We start from the raw sequence: 12496 nt of genomic DNA, 5'->3' as shown, positions 1-12496 counted from the left end.
TTTCAGTTTAAGATAATGTAGAAGGACTACAGGAAAAGAACAAGGGGAACATATGCACATTGCTGGCAAACTAGCCAGAGACCCTTAGCTCAGGGAAAGATCAGCAGCTGAAGCCTCTCACCAGTGACTAAGAAGACCACCTGGGAGACGTCCAGACCCAGTGTCAAAAGCAAATCCTGATCCCCTGAGTCCCAGTGCAACAGTCAGGCTAGCCCAGTGGAGTGAGAAAGCTGACAGTATTTTTGACCCCAGTGAGGTAACCCAGTGAGAGACCTCTGTTGGCCTGTGAGATGACACTGTTCCTCTGCAAAAGAAGCTTGGGACAATCATCTCTGTGCCTAGGATCAAAGCTCAACCTTGTAAAATGAGCAAAAAAGGCACAAAACAAAACAAAACAAAACAAACAAACAAACCTGACCATAAAAAGTGACTTGGTGACAGGAAAGATCAGATCACAAACTCAGAAGTGGACAGTAGTGGTAAAATGCCTACATGTAAATCCTCAAAGGGGAATATAAATAGGTCTCGGGCTCAAACAGTTCTCTTGGAAGACCTCAAACAGAATTTTTGAAATCAAGTAAGAGAGGTAGAAGAAAAATGGGGGAAAGAAATGGGAGCTATGTAAAGCAACTATGGGAGGGAGTCAACAGCTTGGAAGGGAAAAGCTAACAGCTTGCAAAAGGAAGTACAGAATATATTGAAGTAAAGAACTTTTTAAAAATTAGATTTAGCAAAAAGGAAAAGAAATATCCTGGAGAAAACAACTGCTTAAAAAATAGAATTGACAAAATATGGATGGGGTTATTCATTGAAAAAAATAAATTTTTAAAAGAAAAGTTGACAAAATGGAAAAGGAGATAAAAAAAAAAAACTAACCTCCCCCCCAAAAAAACTAATTAAGAGTTAAAATTGGACAATGAAGCAAATGACTCAATGGGACATCAAGAAACAAACAGCATTTTTTTTTTTTAATGTAAAATACCTCACTGGAAAAATAACCTACTTGGAATATAGATCCAGGAAACAATTTAAGAATTATTGGACTATGTGAAAGCCAAGATAAAAAAAAAATGAAAAATTTTCTAGGAATCATCAAAACTTCAAAGAATATTATAGCTAAATTCCAGAATTATTAGAACAAGTAGAAACTTCTACAAGCAGCCATGAAATTTTAAGCATATTTTGGAATCAAGTCGGTCCTACTGATACTCAGGCAAAATTCACCATTATTTTCATAGTTATATGTCCACCCCCTCACTAATTATTCACCAGTCTAGGTTGCTTCTTACCTGATAGGTGAATAATTTTTTTCCAAAAATATTTAAGTAGTATAAGAGGGAATGATTCATCAATACTCATTCCCTGCACAGCTTAGACTCAACTTAGCTTCATTTCTGTAGTTTATGGTTCCTTTCTTTCCAGAGGATAGGATATTAGTCCTCTATTAGGATATTATCCCTCTCTCCAAAGTAATATGGAAGGGCTCAGATGGCATCTGGAAGGGCCTAGGTTGGGTCAAGGTTTGGAGTACCGGGTATGTTCTTGTCGTTCCAGATGCAGACCCAACAACAGAGGAATGGATCCCAACCAGAAACATCAGGGACCTGGGAACCAAGAAGAAAAGGACCAGACAACGGTGGCCCAGAAGGATGGCCAGATGTCAGCAGCCCTTCAGAAGCTGATGGCAGCCATGACCCTCCTGACGGTGACACAGCACCAGTGTAGCAGTTGAACCAGACTGTCTTGAGTGATGTGCAACACCTAGAGACTGACAGAACTGGACAATGGGCTTATGCACTTCTCCCACGGCTACCAGCTCTTCATATGGTGGCTGGGGGAGAGGCTCCACCCTGTTTTCCAGTAGGTGAAAAACCAACCCACCCACCTGCCAAAATTAGTGAGGCAGTGTTACCAGACATGACTTTTCTTGTATACACCTTCCTCTATGCTTTCTTTACTAGCTACCAGAAGGTGTATACAATTGAAACCACAGACTTATGACATCCTACCTCCTTGAACATGACCTTCTTGAGTGGATTGAACATTATGTTATCCTTTCTTAGTTTTGGTCCCTGTTGAGCCTAGTTCTTACTGTTCTACTTTTGTTTGCCTTTGTCTTATTTGTATATACCTTGCAATGTTATTAATTAAACAAGCTATTGTTTTTGTTAAAATTAGTTTGATGTGATGGGGGGTCCCCACTAAACAAGAAAAGGGAGGTATATGGGTCAGGGGAGGAGCCTCGCATAGCATAAGAGGAAGTACAGAGTCCTTGAAGCCTGAGGCACCGGGATATAATTTCTTCAGCCAGCAGGCAATGCCTCTCGAGCAGGAGAGAATGAGTCATCAACCCGAGACATCTCCTTTCCATATTGGCTGTGCATGTGACTTCACAGACCCTATATAAGCAGTGGGAACCAGGAAGTAGATGGAATTCATTAGGAGTTCATCAGGAGGTTGGGAGGGAGTTCAGTGGTAGTGCAGGAGGTGATTGCATGGAATAAAAACTTGTGCTTACAAGCAGCTGTATCCAGGCTTTTCTGTTGAACAAGAACCACTGCTCAGTGAGGTAGCACGGCTGAAGATGTCCAAGATCAGGGATTTGGCAAGCTGGCAATCAGTAACCGCTGAGTGGGAGGTAACAGTATATAAGGTCTTATCCACGTCCGCCTGTGTGGGCCATTGGGGGTTCTGTCTACTTCCTCCCCTTTCTGTTTAACAAGGGTGGCCTTCAGAGTACTATGAGCCAGTTCCACTAGGGTCTGACCCTGTGGACTATAGGGATCCCTGTAACATGTTTAAATGGTGACCATGGCGAGGAAGGTGGCCATCTACTTGGAGGTATAAGTTGACCCATTGTCATTCTTTATGGTATTAGAAACTCTGTGAGAGGAGAAGCAGCTATATAAATGTTTAATGACCAATGGAGTATTCTCACGGGAGGCCACTGTGGCCCAAAGGAATCTAGAAAAGGTGTCAATACAAACATGGATGGCCACCCAGCCCACATATGTCACATCCATCTGCCACACCTCATTGAAGAATAAACACCAGGGATTAACTCCTTAGGTGGGAGAGGGAGAAACAGAACACATTGAACCCACTACTTCACAACCTGTCGGGCTTATTCCCGGGTAAGACGGTAAAGGTGACGTAGAGAATTAGCTGGTAAGTGGAGAAAATCATGGGCACGTTCAGGGTTGTGGTGACCATGAGAAGCGAGCAGTGTAAAGCATGGTCCGCCATCTCATTGCCCGCAAATATGCCTCCTACACAGCATTGGTGAGAGTACACATGTAGGACATAAATGGGATGTTTCCTAGTCTGTAAAATCTGCTGCAACTCAACCAGAAAGTTGGTAATTGGAGAGTTCTGAGGTTGTGGGACAGCATCCTCAATGCCTCTGAGCACTGGGACAGTATATAAGCTGTCTGATACACTGTTGATGAGCTCTGGATATCTCTTACAGGCCTGGAGGATAATGAAAAGCTCATTTTTCTGGGTGGATTATAAGAAGTCTCCAACACCAGAATCTCTCTTGAGTGCTCATGATAAATTGAGGCCTTGTGGTTCTTAGTGCCTTGCACGGGCTCATCAATAATTGTCTTACAAAGAATTGTACCATAATGTGAGAAAGCAAGGAAAGGAGTAAGCATGTAGAATGGGGGCTTAGTGTAGCCCATTGGGCACAATATGCCCATGGCCAGTATGTTTGCATCATGACTTCTTTAGCTCGCCAAAGGGTAAATACAATAAGGGTCTTTTCCCTATTAGATGAAAAGCCCTTTTCACTGCCTCAAGGGCAAGTTTTCCCAGCATCTCAATACAGTTCAGTAATACTTTTTATGGTCTTTTCATGTATACATATTCCAAAATTTTACTACCTTGATGTAATGCTGTGAAAGGACTTTTTTAGTCTACTAAAGAGACCTCTACAGGGCATGTGGGGTCCCAACTTACCATTCCAGATTTAGAAGCGAGAGCAATGATCTTATAAATTGCATCCTTTGTGGAGGAGGTCCATTTACGAGGGGAGTTTAAATCAGACTCTCCTTTCAGAATGTCATATAAAGGCTGCCATTAAAGAAACTGGAATAGGGGCATGAGCCCTTAACCATTGAATTTGTCCAACTAGTTTCTAAAGTAGGTTCAGAGTATTCACATTGTCTAATTGTAAGTTAGGCATCTGATTAGTCACTGTAGAAGTCCCCATGCAGAGCCCCAGGTCAATGATGAGATAGTTATATTGGATATTTTCTGGGGCTACCACCAGTGCCTGTTGAGTGAGAACCCTTATGGTCTCTTTTAGCAGGGCAGAGAGAACTTTCCCATTGCACCTTGATAGGCAAACTCTAGATTCTCACCCTATTCCCTAAAGAGAACTAAATTTCAAGTTTCTCTCTTTGATACCTACCTGATTTCCATGCCCAGGGCTTCCAGTTCCTAGAGAAGATGTGATCTCTTATTTAAGCAAAGAGAAGCACCCTGGGTGCTGGACCAAGAAGGCCTGAGGAGCTGCTCTCTAGTTGAGTGAGGTGAAAGCAAAGATATGAGAGCTGTGGCCACAAGAACCTTCTAGGAGTTACCATGAAGTAAATGCTATATTTGTGGGAGAAAGACCAGCCTTGGAATTCTTTTTCACATGCTTTTTAGACAGATTTTGTTTTCAGATAATCCAGGTCCAGTCACTGAATCTCACTTTTGCACTCCATGGCCTTGTAGGTCCTTTCCAGTGATCATCTGAGTCCTAAAAGAAGGCATTGTTGGAAATTTAAGGCAATGAAATTCTCCTGAAAGTGCCAGAAAGGGATCCAGTTATCTTAGATGAGTCATTTCTTAGAACTTCTCCAAGTCAGCAAACATTTAAGTGCCTATTATGAGCCAGGCCCTGGGCTATGCCCCAGGAGCATAAAGAGAGGGAAGGGACATCCTCTGCTCACAAGTCACAGACTGCTGGGGCAGACAATACATCAACAACTATGTAGAAACCCAGATACTTTAAATATGCTTAATGCCTCAATAAATCACTAATTAATTCAGATAATAATGGTTTGAAAAAGAGAGCAAAACTGGAGATGAAATAGTCAAAATATAATAACATAGCATTTATACAGTACTTAATATGTCATTCACTATATTGTCTCATTCTATTCTCATGAGAACCTTAAGACTTGGGGGCTATTATTGTGCCCATTTTACAGATAAAGAAAGTGAGGCAAACAGAGGTCCTGTAACTTGATTAGCAAGTTGTTGAAGTGGGATGAATACTCAGCCCTTGTTGATTCAAAACCCTTCCTGTTGAAATACTTTTAGATATAAGGTACAGCTTACTGGTCATCAGAGAATCCACACAGGAGAGAAATCTTATGGGTATTATCAGTGTGAAAAGGCTGTTATACAAAGGAGTAGTCTGATTTACCATTAGAGAAACCACATTGGAGGGAAACCTTAAGATTATAACCAGTGTGGAAAAGCTTTTACAGAAAGGGGAACTTTTGCTGTATATCAGATTACCATACAGAAAAGAAATCGTATGATTGTAACCAATGTACAAAGGATTTTAGACAAAAAGTATACTGTATTGTACATCAGTGAATCTACACAGGAAAAAAAATCTTATGAATGTAACCAGTGTAGAAAGGGTTTTAAAATATGACAATCTTTTACTTTACATCAAAGAATCCATCCTTGTGAGAAACCTCATCAATATAACCATTGTGGAAAGGATTTTAGACAAAAAGTACATTTTATTGTACATCAGCAAATTCACACAGGAGAAAAACCTTATGAAGGTAACCAATATGGAAAGAGTTTGATATAAGATACATCTTACTGTACTACAGAGAATCTGCACTGAAAAGAAACTGCATGAATGTAACCAATGTAAAATGTAACCAAATGTAAAAAGGCTTTCATGAAAAGAAGTCTTGTTCAACAACACTGGTGAGAAACCTTATGAATGTATCCAATGTGGAAAGACTTTTAGATAACAGATATATCTTATTATACAAAAGAGAATCCACGCAGGGGAGAAGGCTTACAAATATAACCAGTGTGGAAAGACTTTTAGAGAATAGATACATCTTATTGTACAAAGCCACACTGGGAAAAAGCATATGAATGTTATCAGTGTGAAAAGAGTTTTAAAAGAAGGGAATCTCTTACTATAAATCAAAGATTCCACACTTGCAAGAAACCTTATGAATGTAATCAATGTGAAAAGTTTTATAGAGAGGGAATCCCTTATTGTACATCAGAGAATCCACAATGGAGAGAAACCTTATAAATGTAAGGAAGTGAGGGGGGAGTGGGAGGGGAGAGATGCTCTAGCTACACTCAAATATTCATTGGCATGTTTTGTTTTGTACATTTTTGGGGGCTGTGGATTAATAGTGAAAATCAATACAGATGCAAAACCGATGCTGGGCTCTATAAGCAAAACAGAATTGCGAGCCCAAAGGAAACATGAAAGGCCCAAAGTTAGGGAAGTTACCTCCAACATTCAGATAGAACATATCTGCACCCGACCTGTGGCCGAGCACTCAGAGCTCCTGGTGGTCTGATCAGCTGTGGTGGGACACACTGCAGCTCCGCACTAACAAAATGATGTCATTTTGGTCTTCTTGGAGGAAGGGGGACAAGAACCAGGTATGCTAAGGCCATGCCAGTGGGGCCTTCTGTTCCCCTGGGGTCTTCTACTACGGGAGCTGTTCTGTCAGGAAACTGCGAAGAGACAGCCATGGTTTTGGCTGGTTGGTCGGCCAGATCATTGGGAGGCATGGATGCTGTTTTCTACACTGTGCCCCAGACTGTTAACTATTGCCACAGCCCAGGGAAGTAGGAAGAGGGTTACTAGAAAGAAACCTGGTCCTGAGAGGAAGCCTTATTCCTTTTCCTTTCATTGCCTGGCATTGGCTTGTGGTACCAAATAGGTGCCAGGCAATGATAAAGCTCTGCCCACTTCTATGGCAGCAATGATGTCATACCCATACCAAGGCTCCATCCTCATTTCTGTGGCAAATCCCTCAGTGAGCCAGTCACAGTCTGCTCCCTCTGAGGCAGTTTTCCTCTGGTGCAGCCAGGTAAACGATTCTTACACAATAAGATGGGCAACAGAGCCCTTGTGGTTTGTAGGTGGACAGGCAGTTGAGCAAGAGAGAAGCCACATGCAAGAGCCAACGTGTGTGCAAAAGGCAAGCAGACTTTCCCAAAGTGATCCAGAACAGGAAAAGGACTGTTCCTCCCTGTGCAAGGCAGGCGTGGTTAGAGGCTGAGCTGATGATGGAGCCCGTTGGAGCATCAATGGACAAGGTGAGTTGGGGCTCTGGGAAATGGTCCAGTAGTTCCAAGTCCCTGCACTCATACAGTGGAAAGTTCAAGGCTTCACTTTTATATCCACTCCTTAAAACTGCTGCCACAATCAAATATTAACAAAATTTTAGTCTTGGAAAAATGTAAAAGATCATTTTGTTCTTATGAGTTGAGAGACAGGGATAGAGACAGAGACAAAGAAGGAGAATGAGATGGTGACGATGATGATGACTGATCTTCTCTAACTGCTTCAGGCTTAAGGGCATAGAACTGGCCCTAAATAAAAACCAAAAAGGGTAGAGATGGGTGTGACTTGAACCCAAGGATCCTCCAGGGATGAGAAGTGCAGATTTTCAAGACTTTCTATCAACCAAACCAGAGCTCAGTAGGAAATTTAACATATCAAAGCCAATATCCAAAGTTAGTTTTAAGGAGCTTCAAGTGGACCAATTGTTTCTGTTTCCTACATGAAAATGGCTGACATCAAGAAGTGGGTAGCTTCTAACAAAGAAGATATGATCTCTTAAAGGTGTGAACACAAAGGTTGACTCCTCCTCTAAGGGAGGGATTAAGGGAGGTGTGAATTCACAAAGTTACAAAGTTAACTTTGTGAATCTCCCATACTTCTGAACTCCAATGAGTACTTAAATACATTAGTGAGTTAGAGAATTTGCTAAGTACCATGCTAAATTAGGCAACTGACTTTTTACTTTGTAAGGATTTGCTCTAAAGTGTGAACCAATAAGCATTGTATCTATTCCATTGAGTTAACACTAGGAGTCTAACATCTCCCTTGAGTTACCACCTTGTTTCAAGGTCTGGCTCATAACAAAAAAGGAAAAATACACATTCACTCATAGACACACAAATATACATACACAACCCAAAAAGAAGCAGACCATAAAAAGAAAGTATGGTGATAAGGAAGAATAAAAGATAAAGTGGGAAGACAGGATGTCAAAGTTGGTTATGTGTAACAGCCCAAATGTGGATGAATCTGTGGCCCAGGGAGAGATATGGAGGGAGTTCCAAGGAAGGTTTAAAGAAGCAAACCAGAGAGGAGGGAGAAGACAGGGAAAGGGGAGGGGCTGGGAGGAGTTAGGGGCGGAAGAGACCAGCAGGACCTGGACTGGGCTTCTCTGGTCCTTCAGAGAAGCCGAGGAGAAGGCTCCACCCTCTTGGAGGTGGACAGGGCGGGGCTCTGAGGACCAGGAAGTCCCTCCCAGAGGAGGATGGTGAGAAGCCGGAAGTTTTGGAGCTGCCATCAGGCTGCCTGTCCTTCAAGTCGTCCTTCCTTCCCGGGTAGCTCCTATTGCTTTGTCTTCTGGAAACCAGAACCATGCGTGCATTTCCCAGGTAAGTCGGAGCCAGCGTCCCCCACACTTGCTGGCTTCCGCGAGCTGGCCCGGCCGCTGAGTCTCCTCCTCCTCCTCTGACCTCATGGAGAGTGTCCTCCAGGTCTACCGGGAGCACCCCCTTATGTCTCACTGCTGGTTAAACTCTTCAACTTCTTGGCTCTCCTTGCCCAGATTGAAGACTTTCTCCCTAGGAATCTGGGAGTCCTGATTTCAGCCTTCTGATCAGACTAACCCGGGGTCCAGTCTCCCTGTCACTACCTCTTGCTTATTGATTTAGATTCTCCTTCAGACCCAGTCCTTTTAAAGATCCTCGATTCCTTCCTTTCTACCGTCAGGAGCCCACCGTGGACCCAGTGACCAAAGCTTTTTCCTGGCCCCCTTAAATGAACCCTCCTTAGGCTGATTCCCATCCGTCCTAAACTTGCAGCTCCTTATCTGCACTTTCCCTTTAGGGACTCCCAGCCCAGACTCTGCCAAAGCGTCACTGCAGTTCTCCCCAGCTCCTAGCGTTGTGCCTCAGTTCTCTTTTATGTCCTGACCCAGTTTCCCTAATTGTTCTATTTTTACTCTTCCTCGGGTTATAACCATTCCCTCTTAATGTTTGATAGGATAAAGGTCTTGTATCTTAGAACTTAGGCTATACTTATTGTTTACTTATTGTATACTTATACTTTTTTAAAAAATTTAACAGCTTTTTATTTACGAGTTATATGCATGGGTAGTTTTACAGCATTGACAATTTCCAAACCTTGTGTTCCAATTCCCCCCTTCCCTCCCCGCCCCCAGTTGGCAGGATGGCCAATACATGTTAAATATATTAAAGTATAAATTAAATTCAAAATAAGTATGTATACTTATACTTTATCTTTAATGGGATAAAGGTCTTTATCCATTTTAGACATCATTAGAATATCAGGAGCCTCTCCAGTACCTCCCTCCATTATGTCATCCTCATCCTAGGTTCCTCCCCCAATTAGGTCATCCCCATCCAGGTATCTCCCCCATTATATCATTGTTCTTATAACCCTATAAAAGAATCTTGTATCTCACATTACTGTTGGATTCTTTGAGACCATAGTCTCATTCAGCCCTGGGACCAACCATGGATCCATTTGGTCCCAATAAATCTCTCCATTTAATAAACTATTAAATTTTTCTCTAATCTCTATCATGCTCAGTTTCTCCAGCATTATATTAGGTAGACCTCTAGATACAGGCTTTCTGCTTTCCCAGGTTTGGCTGTCCCCCTTTAGTGGCCCTGAAGGAAACTAGTGAATGAGTTTGTTCTATGAAGCAGGTGTGCTAAGGTTAAGGTCCTTATTGATCAGGCTGGAGGCTGCACAGGCCCAGTAACCCTTTTTACCCAGATATGGAATTAGAAGCTTCTGCCAGAATGGAAACTAATAGCATAACAGTTTGGAGGAAGTGCATTTGACTCTTTCTCCAAAAAACAACTGGATGATGTGACAGACCCTGTTATGGCATTATAAGCACTAGTGGGTGACCGTAGACTCATATGTTTCAGTGTAATGGGTAAATCTCAGAATAGAGCAGCCCTGGATCCTCACCTCATTCCCTAAAGAGAATTAAATTTCAAGCTTCTCTCCTTCATTCCTCCCTGATTTCCATGCCTAGGCTTCCAGTTCCCAGAAAAGATGTGATCTCTTATTTAAGCAAAGGGAAGCAATCTGGATGCTGGACCAAGAAGGCCTGAGGAGCTGCTCTTCAGGTGAGTGAGGTGAAAGAAGCGATATGATCATTACAAAAGTCTTCTGGGAGTTACCCTGAAGTAAATGCTAAGTTTGGAAGAGAAAGACCAGCCTTGGAATTATTATTATTTTTAAATTGTAGTGAGATTATTTACTTTTAATTCACATTGCTTTATAAATCATGTTGGGAAAGAAAATTCAGAGGAAAAGCAAAAAACATTGGGAGAAGTAAAAAATGCAGAAAAAAAGAAGTGAACATAGCATGTGTTGATTTACATTCAGTCTCTTTAGTTCTTTTTCTAGAGCAGATGGCATTTTCTGTCCAAAGTCCATTATGATTCAAAGAGATCTTAAAGGAGGGAAAGAGACCCACATGTGGAAAAATGTTTGTAGCAGCCCTTTATGTAATGGCAAGGAACTGGAAACTGAGTGGATGCCCATCAATTGGAGAATGGCTAAATAAATTATGGTATATGAATGTTATGAAATATTACTGTTCTGTAAGACATGATCAACAGGATGATTCAGAGAGTCCTGGAGAGACTTACATGAACTGATGCTAAGTGAAATGAACAGAACTAGGAGATCATTATACATGGCAACAACAAGATTATATGATGATCAATTGTGATGGCCATGGCTCTCTTCAACAACGAGATGATTCAGATCAGTTCCAATGCTCTTGTGATGAAAAGAGCCATCTACACCCAGAGAGAGGAGTGTAGGAACTGAGTGTGGGTTGCAACACTTCATTTTTGTTGTTTGCTTGCATTTTACTTTCTCATTTTTTCTCCTTTTTGATTTGATTTTTCTTGTGCAGCAAAATAATGGTATAAATGTGCATGCATATATTGAATTTAGCATATTTCTCCCACATTTAACAGATAATTGCATTACTTTTTGTCTAGGGGAGAGGTTGGGATAAGGGGAGGAAAAATTGGAACATAAGGTTTTGCAAAGATTAATGTTGAAAAATGATCTATGCATATGTTTTGAAAGTAAAAGGCTTTAATGATATATACATACAGTTAGGCAGATAGATTAGATAGATATAGAAGTCTGTTGGCCTTGCTTGGGATCACTGAAGTACTGAGAAGAACTAATTCTTTCCTGATTTATCATTGCACATCCTGGCTGTTATTGTGCACAATGTATTCCTGGTTGCACTTGTTTCACTCAGCATCGGTTCATGTAAACCTTTCCAGGTCTTTCTATAATGAACTTGTTCATCATTTTTTATAGAGCAATAATATCCCATTACTTTCATGTACCACAATTTATTCAACCATTTCCCAGTTGGTGGGCATCCACTTCTTTTCCAATATTTGGTTACCACAAAAAGAGCTGCTGCAAACATCTTTGTACATGTGGGTCCTTGTGCCTTTTTTATGATCTCTTTGGGATACAGACCCTACAGGGGTCTGTAGAGATACTGCTGGATCAAAGGGTATGCATAGTTTGATAACCCTTTGGACATAGTTCCAAATTGCTCTCCATAATGGTTGGGTCATTTCACAATGCCCCCAATATGCATTAGTGTCCCACTTTTCCTACATCCCTTCCAATATTTATCATTATCTTTTCCTGAGATCTTAGTCAGTCTGAGAGGTGTGAGGTGATACCTCAGAGTTGTTTTAATTTGCATTTCTGTTATCAATAGTGATTTAGAGGGGGCAGCTAGGTGGCACAGTGGATAGAATTATCCCCCCGCCCCCTGCCCCTCCAGAAATCAGAAGGACCTGAGTACAATCTGGTCTCAGACACTTAACACTTCCTGGCTGTGTAACTTTGGGCAACTCACTTAACCTCAATTGCATCAGAGAAAAAAAAAGTAGAGACTATAAATGGCTTTAATTTTATCATCTAAAAATTGTTTGGTCATATCCTTGGACCATTTATCAATTAATTGAGAAATGCCTTGTATTCTTATAAATTTGAAACACTTCTTTATGTATTTTAGAAATGAGACCTTTATTTTTTTTTTAATAACTTTTTATTGACAGAACCCATGCCAGGGTAATTTTTTACAGCATTATCCCTTGCACTCACTTCTGTTCCAATTTTTCCTCTCCCTCCCTCCATGCCCTCCCCCAGATGGCAAGCAGTCCTTTACATGTT

At 41.4% G+C, this 12496-nt stretch overlaps 1 protein-coding gene across 1 annotated transcript in view; it reads left to right on the top strand.

The window, feature by feature from the left end:
• Nucleotides 1-8559: 8559 nt before the first annotated feature.
• Nucleotides 8560-12496, top strand: part of LOC127552245 (zinc finger protein 585A-like) — a 30446-nt gene continuing 26509 nt past the window's right edge. Inside the window, exons 1-2 of the mRNA XM_051982835.1 lie at nt 8560-8667; nt 10305-10398. Coding sequence (XP_051838795.1) covers nt 10362-10398 — 37 coding nt within the window. The 5' untranslated portion in view covers nt 8560-8667; nt 10305-10361. The remainder of the gene's footprint in view (nt 8668-10304; nt 10399-12496) is intronic.

Source organism: Antechinus flavipes, chromosome 2, assembly GCF_016432865.1.
Source record: "Antechinus flavipes isolate AdamAnt ecotype Samford, QLD, Australia chromosome 2, AdamAnt_v2, whole genome shotgun sequence".
Lineage (NCBI taxonomy): Eukaryota > Metazoa > Chordata > Mammalia > Dasyuromorphia > Dasyuridae > Antechinus > Antechinus flavipes.
Note: the sequence above shows the minus strand (reverse complement) of the source record. Positions and strands in the feature narration are given on the sequence as shown.